This window comes from Streptopelia decaocto (assembly GCF_964273445.1).
Source record: "Streptopelia decaocto genome assembly, chromosome: 2".
NCBI lineage: Eukaryota > Metazoa > Chordata > Aves > Columbiformes > Columbidae > Streptopelia > Streptopelia decaocto.
In genome coordinates this window covers 159,262,951-159,290,000 of record NC_138655.1, presented here as the reverse complement: position 1 = coordinate 159,290,000, position 27,050 = coordinate 159,262,951, and the positions used below count along the sequence as shown (strand labels likewise).

Here is a 27,050-nt window from a genome sequence, read left to right as displayed (position 1 = left end):
TCTTTCTCTTTCTCTTTCTCTTTCTCTTTCTCTTTCTCTTTCTCTTTCTCTTTTTCTTTCTCTTTTTTTCTTTTTTCTTTTTTCTCTTAACCCTCTCCAAGGGTTTAGGTGAGGAAGATCTACATTCCTTCATCCTCCCCATTCCAAACTCATTTGAATTGCCTCTTGATCTTCAGTCTGGGGTGCAGTTGATGAGACTGCTGCTGCATGCCTCTATTAGTAAGAATGGAAGAGTTTGATTAAATGATTTAGACAAACCCATCAAAAGAAATGTAGAGCATCCATACAGAGCAGGTCTCATAAATCAGGGTCATCTGACACCTATCAACACCTAGATACTAAGGGTATATGAAGTGGATGGGTGATCTGCACAATTAGTACCGGTTTACACTTAAAAGTAAAGTGGTATCTGATGTGATTAGTGCAGAGCAGACTCCAGATCTAAGGCACACCACTCCCATACACACCTTTCTGTTGTGGAGCAAGGGCAAAAAGAGCATCAGCTAAATGAATTCACAGGTTCATGTTACTACTCCATTTTCCCCTTCATCTCCTGGCTTTCCACCTGGCCTTGTTAAGTCTTTTCCATCTGCCACTTAGAATAGCAGAACTTTAAATAAAGATCCAGGCAAATGGCATTTTTTAAACTTCATCATAAATACCAGTCATTGCAGAGCATGTGCTTGGTGGATGCAGTGGCTGTTGGTTTGGAAACAGCACTGTCCCGCCTTGTAACAGTCCGTGACAAAGTTCTCAGAGCAAGGCAGGAATGAAAACAACGGAGCTGTGTAAATAACCACAAATGCTTATTTACGGTCATCTTGGAATACAAAACATCTGAAGTACGTGTACTCCTTGAAACTATCTGAAGTGTCTTGTCTCACGAACTCAGACAAAGAACAGAAACAAATCTCCTATTGATTAACCTTAGGCCAGTGTCTTTGCATCCCACCGCCTTTACTCACCCACCTTCTCATCTCATATCTGTATCGCTTGTTCTTTAAACTCTTTGTATAGAACTTACCTAGCACAAAAACCACAGAGGGGAGCAGAGTCCTCATGAAGTCCTAGAATAATACCAGTAATTAAAAGTATGAGCTATATTCTTAAAATGTGGAAGGTTTCATAAGATGCCTCTGAAACAGTGGTATTGTAGCCTAGCAATATGAAGACTGGCAAGAAGTATTATTATTGCCTGTAAATACATCATTGTTGGATAAACATTAGAAACTGAAGAGCCACTTACAGTCAAGGACAATGTCAGTGCAAGAAGAAATAGGTATAGATATTCTATAGATAGACTTGTGAGTAGATATTAGAGGATGATTTCCAGCCCACAGAGCAGAGGGGTTCCAGAAGCAATGGAATGGAGGAAAAAATTAACTTGGAGTTAAACCAGAGTTTCAGGAAGGACTCTTACTCAATGGCTTCTTCACATGGGGTTTGGAGGATCAGGTGGCCACTTCCTATCCTGTGCTTGAAATATGTTCCTAGTGGCATATTTCTGTCATTGCCAAGATTTTCAGTGTTTTTGGAGATGGACAATAACTTGATTAAAATCTGGTAATATAACAAGATTAGATCTTTGTTGACTGGCTTGTAAAACTTGTCTGTGTTCTGTTCTCCTTCTGATGATGTTGGAATCATTTTGGGAACAGTGGAGCAAGCCTTGCAACTTTTCCAAGGCTTCAGATGAAGGAAGAAAGTAAAGGTTAGTCGTTACAGTTTAGATATGAATCATGCTCAGGAGTGCAATTTACTTCAAAAAAATAAGTCCTGATTCATCTCTGATAAGGAGAATTAGAGAAAATATTTTCAAGCCTAGATGTTTAGAGTCACCCACTACAAATGCACCTGCAGGTAGTCAAATGGTTCAATTTCTGTTTTCATCCAAGATTGGATGGACATCTCCATCCATTGCTAACTCCACGGTAGTTGTCCAGCATCTAAACACCTTCTCTTCTGTCTAATCTAAAAGATGAATGCTGCTGCTTCATATTACTCTGTCAAATAAAACATGAGAGAGATTGAAAATCCCTGATTTGTGTCACCTCAAAATGGGGCACGTACACTTCTGCTGCTGGGTGGACTCCCTGTGTGTGCTATGGAAGCAGCAGCTTCCTTGGGAAGGTGCCTGGGTTGAACCATTGGAAATATTTCCACACATGCAGTGAGCACCATGAGGCAAATGAGTTTAGACCAAGCACAGGAATGAATATTTGGAAGGAGCAGGCTACGAATGATCCTATGTGGTCTTTCTTGAATTCCTGGCCAAATACTCAAAATTAATGAAATATTTTGTACCATGTTTTGGTAGAAATGAGGCCAAAGGAGATTGTGGACAGCAGCATCAGTGCCTCAGATTTCCTTGTTAGTTTATTCACACAGTATCTGCAAAGGTAGATAATTTAATAAACATTGCTAATTATATAATTATATTAAAAGCATCAAAAAACATATACCCTGAATCCCCAAGCTGGTAATTTAATTTTTATATATATATATATATATATATATATATATATATATTTTTAACAATCCTACCAGAGGATTTTGCACGAGGATTTTGCACAAGGACAGCTGTGCACACTTACAGTTCCCAGATCAACCGCTATCAACTCTCAGTGCTTGGCTTCTGAAATCTTTACTTGAATTTGTGCAATCCAGCTGCAATGGTCACTCCTAATAGAAAACATTCACCCTTTCATGGTCTGGAGTAATAAATACAGCCTGTGTGAACAGGACAATGATTTGGATAAATCCCAGAGGGCTGTAGCCACGTATTATGCCCCTGCTACTCTAAAAGCAGTTTGTTATGTGGTACTAAAACCTGAGCTGCAAGATAGCTTCTGCTAAAAAAGACACTTCACAGGCCTGTTTCCTGTTTGTTTCAAAAATTACTGACATCTGACCTCCATTTAGCAAAGCAAATTAGAGCGGACTCCTAAATCTGTTTCAACTAGCTACACCACAAGCATGTGCTGTACTAAATGAAGCCATCTGCATCTGACTTTGTCATTCCTCTGAAAATAAGAGACATTTCCTCCAGTGAAAGAGCTGATTGCATAGTCAAGATTGGAGGCATATTCTTAGACCAGAGTGTCCTCTGACTGGATTTCAATTAGCCCGTATTTAACCTCACAGTTCTCAGGGACTACATTTGGAGCGCTGTGTCTGCCCAGTTCTGGGCTCCCCAGTTTAAGAAGGACAAGGAATTACTGGAGGGAGTCCAGCAAAGAGCTATAAAGATGTTGAGGGGTCTGGAACATCTTTCTTATGAGGAGAGACTGAGAGAGCTGGGGCTGTTCAGCTGGAGAAGAGAAGCTGAGAGGAGATCTCATCAATCATTATAAATATCTCCAGGGTGGGTGTCAAGAGGATGGACCAGACTCTGTTCAGTGGTGCCCAATGACAGGATGAGGGGCAACGGGCACAGACTGAAACACAGGAGGTTCCATTGGAATATAAGGAGAAACTTCTTTCCTTTGAGGTGCCAGAGCTGGCCCAGGCTGCCCAGAGAGGTTGTGGAGTCTCCTTCTCTGGAGACATTCAAACCACCTGGACATGATCCTGTGCAATCTGCTCTGGTGAACCTGCTTTGATTGGACTACTTGATCGCCTCCCACCCCAACCAGTCTGTGATTCTGTTTCTCTTTGTACACTGACCAGTAACAAAGCACAGGCTGATGCAGTGTCCTCTAGTTATCCATACTGTCCATGGGTAGTTCGCAGAGGGCCATTTTTGACACACCATGTTATGCAGTCACACAATGTTGGGCACAAATATTGACAGTGAACATGTCCTGCCCTGGTGCTGTCCTACCTGCGGTCCTGTTCTGAGTTGTGTTGGTTGCATCCTTCTAACCATAGGAACATCAGTGCTTTAAGCCTTCATGTCTGAATGCTTTGTGTCCCGTGATTAAAAATTGGGTTGAAGGCAGGAGAAAGAAGTTTTGGAAAAGGCTTAGTGGAGCACAGATGGTTCCACAATGGGTTTATTTTTAGGGTCTATGCACATCCTATACACTGTTGCTGTTTCTCTTCTTCACCTGAGCGTTTCACCTCTGTCCTCATAAAGAAGCTGTTATTCTCCTCCAGGCTTTTCTTCTTCCTTTGCAACTGCCCCTTGCATTTCCTGTGGGAATATTTATATTCCTCTGGGCAACTGCCACCAAGGAGCTCGTTTTCCCTGCCAACCTCTCCAGCTGCTTTTCCCATCTGTAAGCATTAGTACCAGAATACATGTAGAGACTGAACATGAGCATGCAGAGGAAACCATGAGGACCTCAGGGGAGTCGTCTGTGTGGATGAAAGCAAACAGGCCATGACAGACATTGAGCCTGGGAAATAACTCGTTGTTAGGTATTTTTCCCACTCCATGCCATTTATGGCTTGTCCATGAGCTTTGCCTGCCCTAGAAAATACTAAAGGGGAAAATATACTTTTTTTAAGTATTGTCCATAGTTCTCCTTCCTGCTGGTTCAACAGCGATGGAATGGGAAGGACTCCAGCAAAGTGCTCTCAGATTTCTGCTGCCAACTGTTTTCAGATAGACTTTGGGACAGTAGTTTTAATTTAACATCAGTATTAATAGAATACTACATGAATTAATAGAAGGTTTCCATGCTTCTTTATTAAAACTATCATTTGCAATTATTAATATTTCCATGCAGATGATTCAAGTAATTCAGCTTGCTTTCAGCCATGCTGGCTTATTATTATGATTGCTAATGTTAATTGTTTGTGTCATGCTTTGAATCGGAAAATAGTAGTTCTGCATATCCCAGAGGGAAAATATCACTGTATGGATAGAGAAAAAAAAAAAACAACAAACACAAACAACAACCAAAAAACCCCACATCCAAAACCCATGAATCAACAGAAAGTCTACTTTGAGTCTTACCAGTGCTATTTTTTAAACTCTTATAGATCTCCGTTTCCGAATCAATGAAAGTACCAGAAAGACTTGATCAGATTTTCTGCCTTTTCAGATCTCAGCATTTCCCAGGTCAAAAGAATGGATTTTCTAACTCTCTGCTTTCTATATCCAATCATACAATTAAGGTCATTGGAGGGCAATAATTAGCAAAGTGTGCTTTCTCTATCAACAATCTGAAACTCTTTCTGCCCACCTCTGTCACAGGCTGCAGTCAACTGCTGGAGAATTTTGCTATTTTTTTCATTTGCTGCTATTGTTCCTAACATGGAAGGTCAGTTACAACGCACATCAAGCAGTTCAGGATGCCAGTGGTACGATATTGAGTCAGGGAATGGCATTTGGGCTTGAAACACAGCATGTTCTTAAATCAAATAAAGAGGTCATTATGTGTAATTTCCCACCATATACCTGGCTTTTGATTTATTAATTAGGAAGGCCAGAGAAGTATGTTTGCTTTCACCTTAATTACTTCTTTGTGTCTAGCTGCAGAGATGCAGCTGATGCTTTTACAGGGCTCTCTGTGTGTATGGTGAGCAGGAGGTACGTGCTCCCAAATCATCTTGTCTGGTTTTGGCCAGCACAACCAGAGACACTCTGGGACTCATGACTCACTGGAACACACAAATTTTCCTATACCATTGTCCCCAAATTCCTGTAGATATCAAACAAGGTACTTCATAAGTTAGCCCATTTTTTTCCCTTCAAGTCAGAAACTATAAGTTCTTATTTTCTTCTCTTTTCAAGAAAATCCTTTTCCTTCTGCTCCTTCTCTCAGTGTAACACACACCACTTGCTTGTACCTGTCTGACACCACTTGCTGTATTTCAGGGGGATATTTCAGGCCCAAAAGCTGCTGTCAGGCACAGCCAGAAGTGAAATTGCTGCAGGAACTGTGCTAGTTCAGGAGAATGTGTTGGAGACAAAGCACCAACCACTCCTCCCAGCTTGCTCCCGCAGCCCATGGGACCAGCAGTTTTCTGCTGTCCATTCCAGGCTCTTTCTATCGCTCCTCCCTGCAATTGCCACAGGACACGAGGGAATGTAGTTGTGAGGAAATGCCTCCTTATCCATCCCTTGGGAGGGGAAAGGCAAGTGGAGAAGAGGAACCAACATAGACAAGCCTATTTTTACCGCGAATAACATCTTATGAGCTCTTTGGTCCAGCATGTTAGTAGCATAAGCCATGGCGTGACCCCAATGAGCATAAACCACAAAAGGAATTCAGTGACTCCTGTGAGGAGTTGGGGCCAACAACAGGGTGATTTAATGTGATAAAATGTGATCCCTGAATCAGGAATATCTTAAAACCTCTGACTGCCAGAAGCAAGGAGATAGGAACAAGGGACAACTGACAATCTACATCCCCTGTTTCCCATACTGTCTTTTACTGATCACCGCTGGGGACCAGGTCACAACCTACATGGCTCATTGGTCCGACTGAACATGGAAGTTCTTATGTCTTCATGTTGTGGCCTCAATCCTTAAGTCTATTCTGACTGAATTGTTGCAATTTCTTTTCTTATTCCTTCCATATTTGGATCTATGCACAGGGAAAATTCAGCAGGAGAGTCAAACCAAGGCCTTGACCAGCACTTGTTGTCTGAAAAGCATCATGGCAGGAAGCAAACATAGGAAAAGGTTCTTTGATGGAAGTTGGTAGCCTCAGTCCATGGTATCTTGTGATGTGCCAGACTCTTTGCGCTCCTGAGAAGGCAGCTCTCTGCTGTCTGTGCTTTCATTTTCCTGATGTTGTCACTGCCACAGTCCCCAAATTGTGATATCTCCCTACAGAGGTTAGAATAATGCCAAATTTCTTAGCTTCTGAGTTGTGAGGGAGTTCATTCATGCCAATCACTGTGCCTCTAGAGAAGCTTAATTCACTAACTTATAATACAGCTCAATGTGTTTCAAATTCCACCTCATCTCATTTACAATGGGATGTGAATTCCTTTTCAGTGCTGCCTGTAAGGGCAGTTATTGCTGTTTCTGGAGCACAGACTTCCTTCCTTTTTCATTCCACAGAGTGAAGGCAATAATTAATCAAGGAGAAAATAAGTGCATCATCAAAGACTGTTGTAATTCTAAGTTTAACAGGCTTTCAACAAGGGACAGGTCATTTATATAAGTAACAGAATTATTTCAGTATAAATTAATGCTTATAAATTTAAGACAGAATACATCTATCAAAAGGTAGGAAAAGACCTGTGGAGGACAAATTACCCCTATGGGTATCATGAGTTTTTTTCCTCAGTCTTTGAGATGAGTGAATACAACAAGGTCAGCTTTGTGCCTTCGCCAAACATTAGCTGCACTGCAGATCTCCTATTAGTCATTAGCTTTGTTGCCCAATCTGGGTCATGTCCTTCATTCACTGTCCACCTCAGACTCCAGTCTGGCCACATAGATAAACTTTACGCACCGGATAAAATCCTGAGCCCAACAGAACAGACTCATGTGAATAGTACCTGTAGTGAATCATAGAATCATAGAATCTTTTCAGTTGGAAGAGACCCTCTGGATCATCAAGTTCAACCATAACCTAACCTAACTCTAGCACTAAACCATGTCCCTAAGAACCTCATCTAAACACCTTTTAAACCCCTCCAGGGATGGTGACTCCACCACTGCCCTGGGCAGCCTGTTCCAATGCCAAACAACCCTTTCCATGAAGTATTTTTTCCCAATATCCAATCTAAACCTCCTCTGGTGCAACTTGAGGCCATTTCCTCTTGTCCTGTCATTTGTTACTTGGGAGAAGAGACCAACCCCCTCCATGCTCCAAGCTCCTTTCAGGTAGTTGTAGACAGCAATAAGGTCTCCCCTCAGCCTCCTTTTCTCCAGGCTGAACTCCCCAGGTCCCTCAACTGCTCCTCGTCAGATTTGTGCTCCAGGCTCTTGTCTCAGTCAGTATCCCTCTAGGTGCTTTACCCATACTAAATAACAATAATAACATTCACCAGCAGTGCCTGCAAATGAGAGCAGCTTTCTCAGGTGGCTGGCAAGAGATCTTTCCCTTTTTACATCAATGGACTTCGCTGTAGTCCCTCCACTGCTCTGCCCTGAAGCCTCCATACACTATATTAACCCTCCTGTTTCTCCTTCCCCAGTATGAACCTGACACAATGATTTCTCAAGCTTTTCCTGCCCTTGGCTAGGAATTGCATTAATGCAATTCATACTATGATTTCTGTGCTAGTTGTAGTTAGGAGACAGATACAAACAGAAACCATGTGCTCTGGGCTCTCTACAAACAAAAACAAACTTTGGACCCCTAGTTGGTACTCCTATTAAAATAAAAGTATAGGAAAAAAAAATACAAAGGGAAAAGGTTACAACCATTCTAGAGTCATTGAGATATTCTGCAGAACTTTCAGACCTGTGTTTCTCAGCCTGACTGTACCAGTGGTACCCTAATTAACACCAGCAGAATAATGACCCAGACATCACAAATGCACATCCAACCCCTCACCTGTTTGTGCTGCTTTGCCAAAGCAGTAACATAGTGGGGAATGTGACTGGGGAGAGACTGCAGCTGGAAAAGCAAAATGCTTGCTCTGCAGCATCTTCTTCATTGCCCTGTTAGCCCCAAAAACATGAAGGTTTTTGGCAGGTCAAAGCATCTACTTAACATCTATGCCACACAAAGTGTCTCAGGAAGGAAATGAGGCTGTGATACCAGGTTGCTGATACTCAACATATGGATTTTGCTGCAGGTAGTGGGACTCAGGAACCAACTATCCCTCTTGCATAACCAAAGTGTTATTTGACAAGGCTTCAGGCCTCATTTTGGTAAATTCCAGCTGTTGGTCATATTTATACTTTACTTAATTTTATACCAGGAACACATCTTCCCTCTGCCCCTGTGGCTTTTTGTAAAGAAAGAGAGTTTTGATTGTAATTATCTGGAAATCTTGGGAGTTCTCAACACAGATCAGACCCTCTTGCTCTGGATCTTTAACACAAATTGCTAAAAGTTCATCTCTGTCCCAAGCATCTTGGAATCCAAACAAAAGCCAATGGCTGGATGCAGACAGATGGGCAAAGAAGACAAAACAGTATGAAACAAGAAGTAGTGAGGAGAGCAAAGATCATGCAGCCAGTAGATGCTGAGGTTACCTTTACATTCCAAGACACAGAAGAGAATGTGATTTTGATGACTAAGATCCTACTGAGGGGGAAAGCTCTTGTTAGGAACTATTTGTTTGATCCTGTTTGTCCCTGTGGCCAGTCCAATGTCCCTGCTGTAAATCTTGTGGGAATAAGGTTTCTTCCACCAGATTTAGTGGTGTTCCAGAATATGGGATGATTAAACTACACCTAAATGGAGGCATGCAACAAGGATTCTCTTTTTTTTTTCCCCACTCCCTTATCTTCTCTTAGTCAAGAAGTACATACAGGTGTCAAATATGCTGGATCTGTTTTGTTGTTAGAGCTCTCAAAAGCAATTAATTTCATGCCAGTAGCTCTATAGTTTGACCTGAATTTCCTCAGTTTCTAGTCCCCTGCCTCCCTCTCCCCCAAGAAGCAGCATTTCAAATTCCCTCCTTAATCTGCTAATCCTTAACCTGAAGGGAGTGAATATAACACCGAGATGAACAGCAGCTTCAGGACATTTATGTGCAGAATGATAAACAAAGAACAGACCTTAATAACAAGTTTCGAGGTCTGTCCAGAGACAGATGGGTTCTTGTGGTTCAGCATGAAAGGCAGTAGGTGTTGGTTGGGTAGTTTCTTTGAAAGCCTAACATGAACCTTTGCCTTTGTTAGAAGTGAAAATCTTGAAGTGAGATGTGTCTCTGATGTGTTCCCTGGTAGCAGAGGTTACATTGAGAGCAACGCTTTGGGGTTTTGTAGCCTAAATCAAAGTAAACGGATTTGAGCAGCTGGAGATTTGTTTTCCAAATTGACTCCAATCATGAGTCACTGAGGCTCTCAAAACCAAATACCAATTTTATACCTGGAGCCTGAGTTGTTAAACTCAGAAGCTATTTTAACATTGACTTAGTAGGGTTGTACCTCTGAGCATTTTTCTGTAAATTGGAGTACCTAGTATGTAGGAGGACTTCTATTTGGGTTTTTTTTCTGGATTTCTGCGAAATCTCTAAGAGATTTGTGAGGCTGAAGGACATAACAGAATTGCTTCTGGCCCTAAAACTGACTAATCAAGTCCTAGGAGGAGTGCAATAAGTGTTTCACAGTAACAAAATAGTATTTGTTTAAGAAGGCTGGCTTGTTTTTCATGCAAAAAAACCCTGAGGCAACAGCAAAGTTGGTTGCTGGATTGTGCATTCTCTTTTTGCTGTCAGTGGGATGAGCTACAGTCAGCTACAGTTGAGCGTGTTTGAGACCACGACTTTCCATGGCTGTCCCATGTTATTTGACAGCTTCTTTTACAAGCAGGGGGGCTGATGTGGCAAATGCAGAATCCTAACCTGATGACACTCACCTTTAGGGTGAATGTCAGGAGGATGGAGCCAGGCTCTTCTTGGTGACAACTAATGATAGGACAAGCGGTAATGGGTTCAGATTGGAACAAAAGAGGTTCCACTTAAATTTGAGAAGGAACTTCTTATCAGTAAGGGTAACAGAACACTAGAACAGGCTGCCCAGGGGGGTTGTGGAGTCTCCTTCTCTGCAGACATTCCAACCCGCCTGGACACCTTCCTGTGTAACCTCATCTGGGTGTTCCTGCTCCATGGGGGGATTGCACTGGATGAGCTTTTGAGGTCCCTTCCAATCCCTGACATTCTGTGATTCTGTGATCCTGGGAAATGCACTGGCTCTTTGGATCCCTGTGGAAGAGATTTTAGTAACTGGAGTGTTTCTGTGTTCAGCAACTTTGCACTCACCTTCCTTTATGGCTTCACAAAGAATGAGAAGTCAAAATGCTCTTGTCTCAGATGATGCAATGAAAAACTTTCTGTCTAGTTTCAGTGATACTTCAGTTGCTGGCATCAGCATCATGCACTGGCCACCTCCTGGAGCCATTTTCAGCAGCAAGCACTATTTAAGATGTCCATTCTTTTGTTTTATGGCACTGTGCCCCAACTCACTGCGGCTCATATTTTACATTGTGCTCATATTTTACATTGCATCTGAAAGGGAGCTGGGAAAGGACTAAAAACAGACACAGAGATTTTCTGGCAAAGGAAGATACACAGTTTTACCTTGTTTGAGAAAGCTTGATACAGCCAGCTGAGCCCAGGACTGGAAACCAGGCAGTTGATGTTCTCCTATCATATTAATGTGCCCGTTCAAGAGACCGACTGAATGCAAACCATTCCAGTTTTGCCAGCCCAGAGCTGATATTTGCTACCAAATCTCTTTCTGTGAACAATGTAACACACTCCAGTGCAGCCTTGTTTAGGGGCTTATCAGTTCTAGTTGACATTATAGCTGGTGGGATGGGGAGGAGGGGAGCAAAAATGATAACCAAGGGTGAAATAACCATTTGAATCTTTGGGTCTTTCTAGTAGATCATGTTTCACTTGCTTGAAGTGATTTAGTGTCAAAGAGAGCGTCTCATCAAGACAAATTGTTGTATGTGGCTTTGCAAAAGTTATTCTGTGGTTTCTGGAATAAAGGTATATAACAAGGAAAAGAAGCAGCACAGATTTTGCCATTGTCCATTTGCTGCTTTATATTTATGTCATTTATTTGTGTTGTGACTACACTGCCAAATCCAAGTTTTGGCTTTGGCACTGGATGTACAATTTTACTCTGAGAGCCAGAGAATGAGACCAGACCCAGATATGACAGCTGGTAAAGATACAGGCTACAGACAGCATGTAAACCTTTATTGCTGACCCACTGGACAGACAAACCTCCTGTTTCATAGTGTAAGAAAAGTAATGGAGAGGGACAAACCATGAGGAATTTTGAAAGTGAATAGAATTAGCTTGTGGTTTTTTATGCAGTCATTAACATGTATGTGTATTTCTTCCCTGTATATGATGATGATTTAAATGTGTTTCTGTGTTTAGGAGTATCAGATGCCTGCGGAATATTATCCACTGGAACTTGATCACTACTTTCATCCTGAGGAATGTGATGTGGTTCCTACTTCAAATGATAGATCACAACATACATGAAAGCAATGAAGTAAGTGCTTAGAGGTAGCGTGTCTATGCCATGTAGTTTGGGGGCAGGCAGGGGTGCTGAATTTGTTCAACTGATAGAAATATTACAAGGACACATACACGTGCTCGGAGTGATTTTCATGTCGTTTCATAAATATTACGAAAAGCAGCTTAGATTTTCTGATTTTTCATTTATTTCCTCATCACTGAATATCAAACACTTTTTAAAAGTAAAAATCCTTCCCAAAAACTTATTTTCAATCTTCACCGACTATAGGCACTTTCCAAATGTATATCCTGTGAGACACAGTATTGTGCAAGACACTAAATTTGGTAGTTCTTGAACACTGTTTTTTGTCAGACCATCTTGCGGTGATGTGCACTGATGTAGGGAAAGCATTCATTCCAGAGGGCAATCTCTATGAACACAGTACAGAAATAATTGATTTGGCTGTTGAGGCTCTGAGTCAGCTTCATCTGATGACAGTGGACGTCTTGCTGTCTAGAGTCAGTGAGACTTCCAAGAAAAGAAGAAATAGGGCCTGAAACAGTACAATTTTTGTTTCTTTATATCTTCGTGGGGGAAAAAAAAAATGAATAAATCAATTTTTCTGCTAATCCCTTCTACACCATGTTGGCCTTGAGGATGAGGATCTGTGATATGAGCTGCATCCAGCAGCAGCTCCCTGCCACTAAGTGGGTTGGCTCCTTCCTTCAGGGACCCAAATGCTTCACTCCAGCTCCTGCTGCTCCTTTTGAACTGTTTCTGTTGCTTTTCTTGATCCCTTGGGAAGGACTGAACCCTTGGAGACTGAAGTCACTAAACTGGTGGAAAACTAAACAAGCCAGCAAAAAATCGAGCAAGAGTTTTCTGCTGGTGTAGTCGTGAGTGACTGAGAGTTAGAGCCAGTTCAAGGGACTGGATGGATACACACAATAAAAAATGGGAAGGCTGAAGGGGGTGAGAAGTGAGGCATCTTCTTTGTGTGGCTTTGAGCACTCTTGAGGAACACAGCATGTCACAGCACTCTCATTTCTCTTACTATCTAAGTTATTTTTTGTTCACTCAGGTAACCCACAAACCTCAATTTTTTTTTTTACACTGAGGGTGGTGCAACACTGTCCCAGGTTTCCAGAGAGGTGGTGGATGAACCATCCCTGGAGACATCCCAGGCCAGGCTGGACGGGGCTCTGAGCAACCTGAGCTGGTGAAGATGTCCCTGCTCATGGCAGGGGTGGCGCTGGCTGAGCTTTGGAGGTCCCTTCAACCCAAATTATTCTATGATTCTAACTGCAGATGCTTGTTTGAGTGAGGACATTCAATCAGTCCCTATGTCAGTACAGTAATGTCTCCCTCCATTTAGTCACACAGCAGCCCCAATAATACAAGGATTTTTGAGTGGACTAAAAGCATTCACTCCACAAGAAAAAGTAATTTTCTTGGGGAATAATTCTACATTTCCTTGGCGAGTAGTCCTTTTTGATAGCCCCTTAGCAGGGTCTTTTACTGTTCTCTTTCCCTTGTAATACTGTTATGGTATTTACCTCCCTAATAAAGAAGAAACAGCATCCTACACACACTTATGCACACACATACACACACACACCCCCTTCATAATCTCTTTGGACAGAGAGTGGACTAAAGTGCCTATAGATTAGAAGCTGGAAAACAAATAGCAGTCATTAGTACCTAGATAAAGAAAGAGTATGAGATTCTAAGGGTTTGGGGATATCTATGCATAACTATTATTCTTCAAGCAGATACTCCTTTGAGATGTTATAGCATCTATTAATTCTCTGTTTGCTTTGTATTTCTGACATTTTCAGGCTACAGAAAGTGGTGGTATATGAGCTTTATTGTTGACAGTTTTATACTGTGTGATTTAATCTCAAAGTGCTGCTGCAAATCTTAATACAGATTTTTACAGGTATCTAGAAAAAAATTGTTGGAATCAGGCACTCAAACACCTTTTAAAATGTGACCACAAAGTGTTGAGGAAAATATAAACCTGCAAACATAAGGACAGATTCTCACATGCCTCAGTTTTCATTAATTCATCTCTTCTCTGCAGAACACTGCAGTCTTTTTGGGAAGGTACTTTATACAAGCTTAGTAATAACTTTGTTAAATTCCTATTATGATAGAAGTCACAGTCAAAATAACACCACCAAAATCAATGTGAGCAACATCACTATGCTAGCTAATGATGTCATCTCTTCTCTGCTGATCAGTAATAATTTAGTTACAGAAACATCAGGGACTCAATGTGGAAATATTTTGCATGAAGTTATAGTGCTTGTGTTAATAAATCAAGACGGGGAATTGCTGAAGATATCTGTAGTCCGATGGTGGATACACATGGGGATCAAGAATCCTCAGTCAAATAAATGAAATTGTATAAATTAATGAGTTCTGCTAATTGGGTTTATTATTCAGCACGAACAAATCCACTGTTCCCAAAGGAATTGCTCAAAATTCATTTTATTCTGGTTTCCTCTGGAAAAGATGCAGAGGGAGATTTCACTACTATCACGTGTATTTGTATCTGTCCTGGTACCTTCGCAACCCCCTGCCCAGTTCCACTCAGTTCTGACACAGGAGCAACAAGATCAGATAAAATTGGGTTTTTTATAACTCTTGTGAAAATAGGCAACTGTGGAGAGGACAAAAAGTGTGTAAGTGTTGCAACTGAGGGCTAGAGTGGAACAGGAGTCTAGATATTATATCAGAAAATGTTCATGAGATTAAGGCCACAGGGAAATATTTAATTCATACTCTTACTTTCAAAGAATTGAATGTGAGACTTAGAGTCTTTGGAAGCAAAGTCCTGTTGGTTTGGGGGTCAATCAGGAATGGAGGCAAAATATTTGTTTGGTGTTATCCAAAAATAGGATTTTGTTTGTTTGTGGTTTTATTTTACTTTGCTCAGGCCAAAAGGAGAACAAAAAATGATTTGGTTTAATCAAAGCTTCAAAAACAAAATGTTTCACCTTCTTCTGAGTTTTGTTTTTTGATCTTATATTAAAGATGAAGCCAAACTAAATTTCAAATCCTAATTAAATTATACAAAAATGAAAGCTTTAACACATCCGTAAGGTTTATTATCTTTATTTCAGCTCAATAAACAGAAGTGATTACGACTTGTTAATGGCTTATCATTTTGTAACTGTGATTCTTGTCCAATAAATGTGGGGAATATGCTGAATGCCCGCTTGGTCAGAAAGAAGCTTTCGCAGTCTTCTGTGTGTAGCGCTGTGGAAATTACCATCAGCAGTTACTTGTGATTTATTGATGCGATGTTGCTGTCTACCTCTCTATAGCTAATAGAGTATTCCACAGTTGTGCTCTCTCTGCACAGCCATGAGGAGAAGGGGCCTTTATTGAACCTGACCAAAAAAATCCTGTTGAAGTCATGGCAAAATTCAAACTGAAGCGCTAGTGGCAGGAATAGGGTGGATGAAGCAGCTGACAAAAGCATGTCTTCAAAATGAAATATATTTTTTCTGAATGTCAGTGGTGCTCCTTCCCTTCAGTGGAAGTGAAGCAAGACTGTGACATTCACTTCTATCTCATATTTTCTTTGAATTTCTCAGGAGGTGGGTTGTAGTACCTAAGATATGCTTAGACTCTTACATCATCTTTAGATAGGACCCTGGGCTATAGCTGTACCTCTCTGAAATATCATCTGTAGTCAAATGACCTCCCTTTTCTTGTCTTCTTTCCACACATCTGCTGCTTAAACCGCTTAGGAATTGCTGGTCTGGACGTGTCCTACGGTGTTTTAACTTTCCAGACATGCTCAAGTGCAGGAGATCCTGCATGGTGTGGTCAAGGCCGAGCTTCAGACATAGTTGTGAGGTCCCAATAGAACCTAAGATATTCTGATTCCAAATCACAGGTATAAATCCGCATCCCATGAATGTTTTAGTTTAACAGTTGGACTCAATGATCTTCGAGATTCTTTTCCAGCCAAAATGACTCTATGATTCTATGGATTCTACTATTTATTTTTAATGGAATAACAATATATAAAATTTTGGAAATGTTCTCACCATGATTTTAAAATGTTGTTTTCTATTTTCTTTCCAGCCCTGGTGTCGATGTATTACCACTGTCTACAATTATTTTGTGGTGACCAACTTCTTCTGGATGTTTGTGGAAGGCTGCTACTTACACACTGCTATAGTGATGACTTATTCCACAGATAAACTGCGGAAATGGGTCTTTCTCTTCATAGGATGGTGTAAGTGACTCATGTTTAAAATGGTATTACATGGTACCTGGCATTAAAGTAATAAAAACAAAAGCAGAAAGAATAAATGTTAAAAATCCCACTGTGGTGAAATCTAACATTCAAACTTAACTTTATGTCAGAACAACATGAGATCGGGTTTAGTTCTTCACTGTGATGATGATATAAACCAAATAGGTTATGGCTGGATTTATCTTCTTCATTTAGATCCTCAGATAACTGATGTTAAGGAACAAAAGGGAAGTCCCAGGCTTAAGACTTTGGGAATGCAGCAGTTCATACCATGTCCCTTTCATTTTGATCAGCAAAGCAGCAATCACAACCCCTTATGCATGAAACAGAAAAGGCACTTGTCTGTGCCCTGTGGACCACTCAGTCTCAAGAGACAGATGAGACACATCTAAGTGAAGAACTGGCTATAAGAGAATCCTAATTATCTGCCAGTCTTTTGGGCTGCTGAAGGATTTGTTCCTAGAAAACCACCTTTAACAAAGAGTCACATGTCATCTTTGTACTATACTTGTGGCTACTCAAAGGCAGAAAAATAGCTCATTGCATGCCGTAGCCTTCTTTCTACTGTGCCAGCCTGGACCAGCACAAAGGAGCATCTCCTTCACCCTCACTGCATCCGTATAAACTGGTCTGTTGGTAACAGGCTGGGAACCGACTGTGAGAGTAGCAGTACTGCTGAAAAAGATGTAGGGCTTGCGGTGGATGCAAGCTGAGTATGAGCCATCGGTGCCTTCTTATCATAAATAAGGTAAAAGACATACTGTGTGGAGAGAAGATTGAGGGAAGTTACTACTGCTTTCTATTCAGCTTTGGTAAGGCTGCCTTTGGAATACTGTGGTCAGTATTGGGCCTTTTGGGTAAAAAGGGCTGTGGAAAATCTGGAGATTAGGCAGTAGAAGGCTGTCAATATGATCAGGGATCTAGAGGACATGACCTGTGAAGTGAGGCTGAAGGAGCTGAGCTTATTTAATCTGGCAAGGAGGAAGCTAAGGAAGAATCTTGTTAGGTACCAAGAATTATTTGAAGGATAATATTCTTGGTAATAGCAGATGTTATGAGAAAGAGCAAGGGCCACAGATTACAGACTGGGAGATTACGACTGGACATTAAGAAAACGCAAAATTTACCAAGAAATAGTACAACACTGGAACAGATGACTAAGAAGCTCTGGAATCTCTGGAGGTATTGAAAATTCAGCAAGGCTATTCCTTGGCTGAGGTGGGTTAGTGTTGATAGTTCTGCTTTAGCAGGAGATTGGAGTGGATGCCTTCAGAATTCAGGTTGGACTAGATTACATTTGAAGGTTCCTTCTGGCCCACACTATTCTATGATTCTATGAACACATCCATGATTTGAACTTGGCCAGGGCAGGTTTGACAATACAAGCCCCATGCGGGCAGCTTATTTGCTTGAAAGCAAAATCTGAAGTCAAACAGAACTAGTGAATTTGGCAGTTCTTTTCTATTGAGAGAAGAAAGATGGAAAAAATGTTGCAAATATTTTCTTTTCTGAAAGTAGAATGACGTTTTGTTCAGAAATGCTTCTGCTTTTCAGAACTGAGCAGAAGTAATTGAATTGCACTTCTGAAGGCAGAAACAGCCTTTAAAACAAAATATGTCATTCAAACCAGAATCAAATGGGAGGAAAGAAGAGTTGTGGTAGAAAGAAAATGTTTATGTGGGGGAATTGATTCAATTTTTTTTTTAATATTTTCAATTCTCTCGCCAAACTGTGAGAGCCCTCACTGGTTTGGTCCCTACCTCACTCAGAGCCACCTGGGTTTCTGATTAATGATGTAGGAGTGATGCAAGCTAAATATGCCTTTTCCCTCACCCTTTTGGGTGCTTTCTGGCTCTGCTTTGCTTTCCCATACACAATCTTTTACCATCTTCATTCTCAAATCGCTGTTCTTTGCTTCACAAGGAGAAGTAAAATGTTTTCCTCTAGGAGAAAGGACATGGCTACAAAAACCTGGGGGGAAATGAGGGCACCAGACCCTGTGAGTCAATGGTGAACAAGACAGAAGACAACACAATCACTTGCAGTGCACAGGAGCCACCAGGGGTTGGTGGGTCAGGAGATGAGAGCTGCACTATACTTCTTGCTGAGATTAAAGTTGACTACCTAGAAATTCAGTCCCACCCCTACTGTGTTCTGGTTCTCTTTCCTCTCTGCTTTACCTCTTCAAAGCCTCCGTTTCCCACAGAAGAGGCAACAAATGGGAGGTTAAAAACCAGTGGTTGATTCTTGTCCGGGCTGACTCCTACATGAGGATTTAAGTTGTGTTGCTTCCAGTGGGAAAAAGCAGATACTTGTGGGGTCACTCAATCTGAGCTTCTGCCCATGCATTCACCTGAGAGTAGCAGTGATTTCAGAGGAATGTGATCCTGAAGGTTGGAATATGAGATGGAGCTGTTGTTTGTTTTTGCCTGAGGTGACAGGTTAAAGGTGCGGGGGAAATGGGAAAGAGAAAACTCTCCCCCTCTAATTTTGGCAGCAATCCAGTCTTTGCCTGGGGAATACCTGGGTGAAAAAGTTCCCATTTTGCCCAGAAAATCTGTGTCAAAAGGCCAGTTTCACTTAGTCCTCATTTCCAGTTTCCTGCTCCAGCAAATCCCCCTGAAACCAGCTGGACTCTGAAGGCCTAACACGAAACAAGTGCATCAAGTCTTGATAAGAAATCACATGCAGACACAACATATTGCACGATGTAGGTAGAATCATATATATAAAATTAAGACTATCTGGATCTTTTAGAAAGGGTGAACAATGAATGAATTCTGACAGTGCAAGATATCAAGAGATTCTCTCTCATAATCCTGTTTCACAGAGAAGACTCAGCTAACAAGTTCATTGAAAATTTTGAGAATGGTCTTCATCTTTATGTTTACAAGATTCTTGCAGCCTAGGAAATATAAATCTAAACACCCATCTACAAGTGATACCTCTAAAGTTTTGCCATATCAACTGCAGGAAAATTTGAAAGGCACCAAAATAGCCTTTAAGCCAGTCAAAATTGTTCTGATCACTTATATAGACACTTGTGTATATATCTGTGTGCTTGTTAATAATTTTCTAAACTTTTATTAGTGGTACTACAGTTTTCTCTTTTTCAGATGATCTTTTTTATATCTACATAAAGAGGTCTTAGTAATTATAGTGTCTCAAGTACACCAAGATAGGCCCGTTTGTATTTATGCTCTTCCAGTTCATTAACCAAGACCCTCCTCACACGAATCTGTATCTACATCTGTATCATCCATCCATCCATCCATCCATCCATCCATCCATCCATCCATCCATGAGTTGTGATTAACTCCTTATTTTTTGCTGTTGCAGGTATTCCTTGCCCAATCATCATTGCCTGGGCCATTGGCAAACTATATTACGAAAATGAACAGTAAGTGATGTTAACAATTGTGTTTATGTGGCTCTGTAAATAGCTTAAGAAATGCCTGCAGGATGAACTGGTAATTTAGAAATAAGGCTGACCCATAGGAAAGAGGAAAGCTCACATCACTTCCATCCAAATCCAGACCATCTCAAATTTCAGAGCACTACTTGAAAATACCTGTCCCAAATATCCTTGGCCGAGACCTGAAGCTCTCATTTGATATCTTCATACATGATTTACAGTCAGGCTAACCTCCTTCAATGGGAGTTTTGCTTGAGTAAGACCTTGGTAAAAAACTACAGTTGAGTGCTAAAGGATTTATCTTTCTGGGTGTGCAGAATTTGGGTGACAGTCTGCCAAGAATAGTCATACAGTTGGAATTTTTGCATTTCTGTTTCTGGCTTTTGCAATTGGAAGCAGTTAGTGCATGAAATTGAAAAATATGAGAGATAAAGAGGCATCTATGCTTTGGGAATTTTTTCCCCCAAGCATTGACACTGGTCAGATAAAGCTCAGCTTGTACTTTTCAACTAGTGTTTGGATCAATGTCTTGCCTGTTACAGCTCCCTTCCCTAACCTTAAAAATATTATTTTCCATATGAATCTGTTTTTCGTATGACCACACTGTTTGTCTGTCTGTAGCGCATCTGATTATATCTAAGCATCTACCTTGTAGGTGTTTGCATCTGCACTAATCTCTGGTCTCTTATGATCAGGGGTGATCAGTCTAAACAATAAATGCAATCTGGGGTGTATTTCAGCTCATCCAGAAGAAAATGTCCAAAGTAGGCTGGATGAATTAGAATTACATGTGGTATTTCTCCTGACTCTAGGGGAGGTGGATAGGATGACCGGCTGAGCTTTGAGCATCCATGCTGTAGGCATGGGAGGAATTCTGCTACACACTACTAAGTTCCTCTTCTCTGCTCACAACAGTTTGAACCATTGACCAGTCTCTTCTGTAGCTTTAATGGTGACTTTGAAGGTGATAATCTAATTCCCGGGAGTTACACATATTGGCAGACAGACAGACACTTTTTCACTGAGGGAAAAGTTTTGTGTGATTCCACACCACCCACAGTAATCATACAGGAGAATTCATACTCTAGTCTCAAAATAGCAGGAAAAACTTCAGTTGGAATCTGTTCCTTGGGTGTCCAAGTCAAACAGCCCTGGGAGTTAACCTCAGATCACTAGAATTCCCTAATTTCTGCGCTCACAGACCTGGTTTCTGGATGGATAATGGATCAAAACATTCTGGGTCTGCTTCATGGTCAGGTTCCTTGTAGTTCTTGCCTTGCACAAGCCAGGGCAGCATGGCAGCTGTCTCAATGTGCTAAAGTAGGACATTCAGCTCTAGAAGTAAGAGCTGAAGGAATGAGTCAGCTTAAATGGCACAAAACAAAATAACCAAAACTTGTGTCTTGAAACCAGGAAAGGCAAAGCACCACATGCATTAATAATGGTGATGCACATTAAACATTCCTGTTGTGAGTTCAACACCGAAGTTTAAATGTCTCAATTTGGAAGACTCCTCATCACTCCCAAAAGAGATAATGGAAAATAGGATCCCTGATGGAAACATGCCACAACCCCTGTGGTCACACTGCACACAAGGTAGCTAGATGGAGAAACAACTGCATCATTTGTACCAGTGCCTTCTTGCACCATTATTGTACACCTGCAAAGTGAATATGAAATAATGTCTCCTTGATGTATCATAAATATGAAAAAAGACATTATATATTTATATAGGTATGTGTGCTACTCTTACCAGCAAAGGTGTAACCGGTTCAGATCCTACACAACAACAACAACAACAAAAGGGGGATACAAAATAAAGTCAGCAGGGCAATGAAGACAAAGTGATCCACTTTGGTATGGAGAATATCCAGGCTGTTTCTGCTGAGTCTCTAGGCTCAAGCTCTCCCCTTGGGTGGATTATCAAATAGAGCTTTTGCTTTTAAATCCATGTCATAGACAAACCTGTACTTTCCAATTCATACACATCATTTGTCTTATGTGCTTACTGATGAGGGAGGTGTCAGGTACTCATGGTAGACCCAGACAATTAAACCTAATGCCTTGGGATGTTTCCAGCTTTCTGTCTTTATTGCTGCTGTTTGCCTTGGAGTAAAACATTCACACACCCCCTCACTGCACATCATAGCTACATCAAATTCATCCAGAAAGTCCTTTTGGCTTGTGCCCACCATAGTGTGAGGTATAATAGCCTGGAGCCTCAGTTTTGTGCTCGCTTATTGTCAGTGGCTGAGCCAAGATTCACTTCACTCTGCTTGAGAAATCAAGAGTGGATGCTTCAATAGTGCCATTCCTTTGATGTAGCACATGCACCTAGGCAGAGCTCTTGTAAATGAAGAGCTGACAAGGACATTAAGTTGTAAGGCCAAGGCTATTAAATGAAATCTGCTTTTCACATTTGTAGTAATGTCATACGCGGGGGAGACTCAGCGAAGTAAATGAACTGAAGCAAAATATAAATTGATAACTTGCTGAGGGCCTGTCAGTTGTCATAAGTATTCAGACACCTTCTCAAGCATTAAAGCATGGGATGCTTCAAAAAGCCTCTGCTCTGTTTCCCAGCCTGAGGAAAGGAGCAGATTCTGCTGAATAGTCGAACTGAAGCACATGTAGGAAAGCACCTACATGTACTGTGTGTGAGATATGTACCTGTGTGTATTTAACTTATGGTCTGTTTTCCTCTCCAGTCCATCAGCCATTGGGACAGTTTGGACTACACTTTGTGGCATTTAAAGAATAGTTTCTCTGTGTGGGGATAATGTAGAAATCATGCCTTTAATTTGAATTCTGTAAGTGTGTGCAAATATAGACAGATGAGAGAAAACTAATCTCTGGTTTTAGAAAAAACAATTGCTCTCTGGATACTGGAGCATCTCTTATGAGAGCAGAGGCTGAGAGTTGGGATTGTTCAGACTGGAGACGAGAAAGCTCAGGGGTATCTTATCAATGTTTATAAATATCTTATAGGAGGATATAACGAACGTGGAGCCAGACACTTGTCAGTGGTGCCCAGTGACAGGACAAGTGGCAGTGGCACAAACCGAAACACATGAAATTCCATCTGAACATCAAGAAACAACTTTTTACTGTGGGGGTGGTAGAACAGGTTGCCCAGGGAAATTGCGGAGTCTTCATCCTTGGAATTACTCAAAAGCCAGCTGAGCACAGCTCTGATCAATCTGTTTCAGCCAACCCTGCTGTGAGCTTGGGGGGAGGACTAGAAAATCTCCAGAAGTCCCCGCCAACCCCACTTATTCTGTGAAAACAGGCTGTTCTCTCCAGTCAACCCACCTGTCATGCTCCGTTTATCTTGATCACTGGAGAAATCACGTGTTATTACCCCATGAGGTCAGACCTAGCACACTGGACACATGCAGAAAACATGGACTCTCCTGCAGCTTCCAACACTCTTTGGATATAGAATCATAAATCATAGAATACTCTGAATTGGAAAGAACCTTTAAAGATCATCTAGTCCAACCCTTTTGCCATAGTCAAGCACGTCTTTCACTAGATAGAATCATAGAATCATTCCAGTTGGAAGAGACCCTCAAGATCATTGAGTCCAACCATAACCTAACTCTAGCACTAAACCACGTCCCTAAGAACCGTGTCTATAAGCTTTCTAAATGTCTCCAGGGGTGGTGACTCCACTGCTTCCCTGGGCAGCCTGTTCCAATGCCTGACAACCCTTTTTGGGAATAAATTTTTCCTAATATCCAGTCTAAACCTCCCCTGGCACAACTTGAGGCCATTTCCTCTCATCCTGTCACTTGTTACTTGGGAGAAGAGACCAACCCCCTCCATGCTCCAAGCTCCTTTCAGGCAGTTCAGAGATCAGAAGGTCTCCCCTCAGCTCCTGTTCTCCAGCTGAACCCCCCAGGTCCCTCAGCCGCTCCCATCACACTTGTGCTCCAGATCCTTCCCCAGCTCCATTCCCTTCTCTGAACTCGCTCCAGCACCTCAAGGCCTTTCTTGTAGTGAGGGGCCCCAAAGTGAACACGGTATTCAAGGTATCCCAGTGGACAGCCCAAAATTCAGAACAAAATGGGAAGCTTCTCCATCTGAGCATGCATTTGACCTGTAACTTAATTGTTCAGAGGTTGAACTGGGGTTCAAGTTATGTAGCTCGTAATAACTTAACAGCTCTAAATAGCACCCAGGAAGAATGTTCAGAAAATGCTTCAACCAGTTTCCTAATTTTTTCATTTTTGTTCTTGTTAGAGACTATGTCCTGAGTATTGAGGCAAATATAATTGGTACTGTGGCAAATATCCTGTCTGGGGTTTAGTTGTTCTTCAGCAAAATCTGACAACTCTGGAAAAAGTACGGTTAAGTCTCAATTAAAAAAATAAAATAAAATAAAAAGTTAAAAAAAAACCCACAACACATAAATGATTAAGAATTATTGTAGTAATTTCATTGATGAACAGTTGGTAAGGGGAAGAACATTATTAAGATGTAATTAGTGATAATGATAAAACCAGTGCTGCTTTTTGTTATATAAAGGACTATCAGAGAACGATGAATAGTATTAATTAGTACTATTCAGTAGAAGCGTGTTTACGTAGCTGAGCCTAATCAGAGCTGTCTTCCTAAATTGTCCTCTTCAATATTCTGATATTCAGTGAGTGTTTGTTTATTCTTTCAGAGGTAGGGGAAAAAAACAAAAAAAGATTTTATTTCACACAGATGGAATTAAAATTCTGATGCACCAAATGATTTTCAGTCATTTATGTTTCTCTTTTTGGTTTTAAATAAATGTGCAGTGCTGATTTTGTTGCAGAAATAATGGATTATGTTGTGTTTAAAGTAAGAGTTAAGATGACAGGCAGAAAAGTTTGCAGTATCTCAGCTAAGGTTCCAGTTTCAACAATTTGACTGTAAATATGAAATACAGCTAATCAAATGCAGACATATGTGATGTCACTGGTATATCTGTCTTCTCACCATTACTTGCCTGATTTAATGGGTATATTAGAAATGTTTAGATGACAATGTAACAGATCTGTTTCATAGCCTAATGAGATTAATGACGTCCTAGAAAAGCTACTATTTTTTTGTTTGTTTCCATTAACTCCTGGAGCATCAAGCTCCTATGGAGATGCCTGTTGTGTAGAAGTCTACCTTTTGGCCACAAACTTATTCCCTCAAATTATGCGAAAGATTGTACGAACACATCATGCATCACTCAATACAGCCTTGGTCTAATACTTCAGATAATAAATGTCAGCATTTTGTTCTTCAGAATGTTCTTACACTTAAGCAATATTTAAATTTCAAAGAGCAATGAGCAGATTGTTCTCTGGAGCCTCATTTGGGCTCTACCAGCTCTGTTCCAAATTCTCTGCTGACTTTTTCTGGCCCACCAAATTCTGCCATAGGCCCCAGCCTGTTTCTTATTAGCCCCCCTGTTAGATCCTCTGCTAGAACAGCCAGCTGCCCAGAAACTCCAAGTAGCTCTTGGTTCTCTGAGTTTCAGGCAATATATAATAGTTCTCCCAAAACACCCTTCAAAAAACATTCTCAAATTTAGGTCTAGCAAGTTCAGGAGAGTTGTGCTTCCCACCTTAGCATATCTTGCAATCCATTTCTCTTGATATCTTTCCATCTCCATAACTAGGAAAAAAAGAAACATGAAACAAAAACAAACACCAATCTCCTCAGTCTCCCTCATTTAAGGCTTCCTTGTGGATTCTTCTAGGATGATAACTTGGCTTCAGGAAGAACCTTATTCTGAGTCTTGCTCTCATCACCAGATTTTGAAGATTAGTTGGAAAATTATCAATTTAAACTAATTTTCAGTCAGTGCACCAGGGAATAACAGACATGTTTTGTATTTAAAAATATTCAAAGCTCTCTCATTTATATGGAACTTAAAATATGTAAGAAATTGAATCAAGAAAATGCAAACAATGGTGTGATACTGATTTCTGCTTCTAGATATCTGCTACATATCTCAATATTTCTGTGCATTCAGTTCAATAAAAGCATTTTTCAATGGGAAAACAGCTCCAGTTTTAGCAAGCAATACCTTTTAGAGAAAACTTTGTGGTTCACAATAATTCCATCTGAACCATAGCTTTTCTTATCCCAATTTATCTGCCTTGGACTCATGAGGTTGTGTCTTACAACTACAACCTCTTCGAGGTAACAAGTGTTATTTCTTCAATGCTTGTAAAAGTGCAAATCTGCACTTCTCCTTGTGGCCTCCTTGGATCAGAAATTACCTTTGGTTTAATGTCCCCAGTGGCACTAAGTTTATCATTCATCACAAGGCATACACAGGAAAGATGTATTTTTTTGCTCTGTAAACTTTTTTGCATTATGTCCACCAAAGGTAAAAAAAACTCTAAGACTTTTGAACTCCAAAATCTACTTCTTAAGGGACCTGGAGCTCCAATGATCTAAACCTCAAGGCATTGAGATAGCAAAGTTGTCTCTTCTGGGTGGAACCAGGATCCAGACCATGGGGCTGTATCTGCAGTATTAAATTAGCTAGACCTGGAATCAGTCCTTAGTCTGGAGTCAAAATAGCATGGAATATTTCACGTCCGTATTATTGAACTCTCTTGGCCTCCAAATCAGGGTAGCTGCAGTTTGTAGACTAGTGGGAATGTCCTCTGGTACATAGAACTCCAAATTGTTTCCCCAAGAACTGTTTTGGAGTTGTATATTGTTTAGCCTGGGCCAAAACTGCACCAAGGAAAATTTAATAGTGTGATTGAGTCCAGGCCTGAGCTTGGTTCTGTTTCATGTGCTGACACAAATAAAACGGGTTTATTAATCAGTTAGAGGAATGAAGCAGACACCAGTACCGGTCACTATGAAATCACAGGTTTAGTCTGTTGTACAAGAAAGAGAGCAGGGAACAAACACTTGTAATTAGTGGAAGTGAAAGTCAAGCCACAACTCTTAATTCATGCGGTACCTTAGACAGCATTTCCACACAGATTGAGACATATTTGCTGTAAGTAACAGCCCCTTACTTTAAGAAATTGAAGTGCTGCTAGACACTGCAATAGATAACAGGGTTTTTTTTCCTTACAAAGAGTATTTCATGCCTTTTTCAGACCCAGCAGGACACATCTTCTGTATCCTCCTTTATAGCAGGTTCTCACATTTCTTGGAAATATTTACATGGACAATAGCCAAAAATATAGTGAGAACACGAATGTGCTAATGGGAGGGGAAAATGGGGCTCAGATCTGTGTCCAGGCAAAAAGTGGCTTTATAACTGAAAACTATATCACTTGTCAATTATGTACATGATTAAACAACTTGGGCAATAAGGGAACATCTCTCTATGGCATTTTTGATATTAAAATATA

General features: G+C 40.8%; 1 protein-coding gene across 5 annotated transcripts in view; it reads left to right on the top strand.

Moving 5' to 3' along the window:
• CRHR2 (corticotropin releasing hormone receptor 2) overlaps positions 1-27,050 on the top strand; it is a 148,013-nt gene that overhangs the window by 89,509 nt on the left and 31,454 nt on the right. For all 5 annotated transcript variants that reach the window (XM_082044646.1, XM_082044647.1, XM_082044648.1 and 2 more), the window contains 3 exons: positions 11,923-12,040; positions 16,109-16,262; positions 19,623-19,683. In XM_082044646.1, coding sequence (XP_081900772.1) covers positions 11,923-12,040; positions 16,109-16,262; positions 19,623-19,683 — 333 coding nt within the window. The remainder of the gene's footprint in view (positions 1-11,922; positions 12,041-16,108; positions 16,263-19,622; positions 19,684-27,050) is intronic.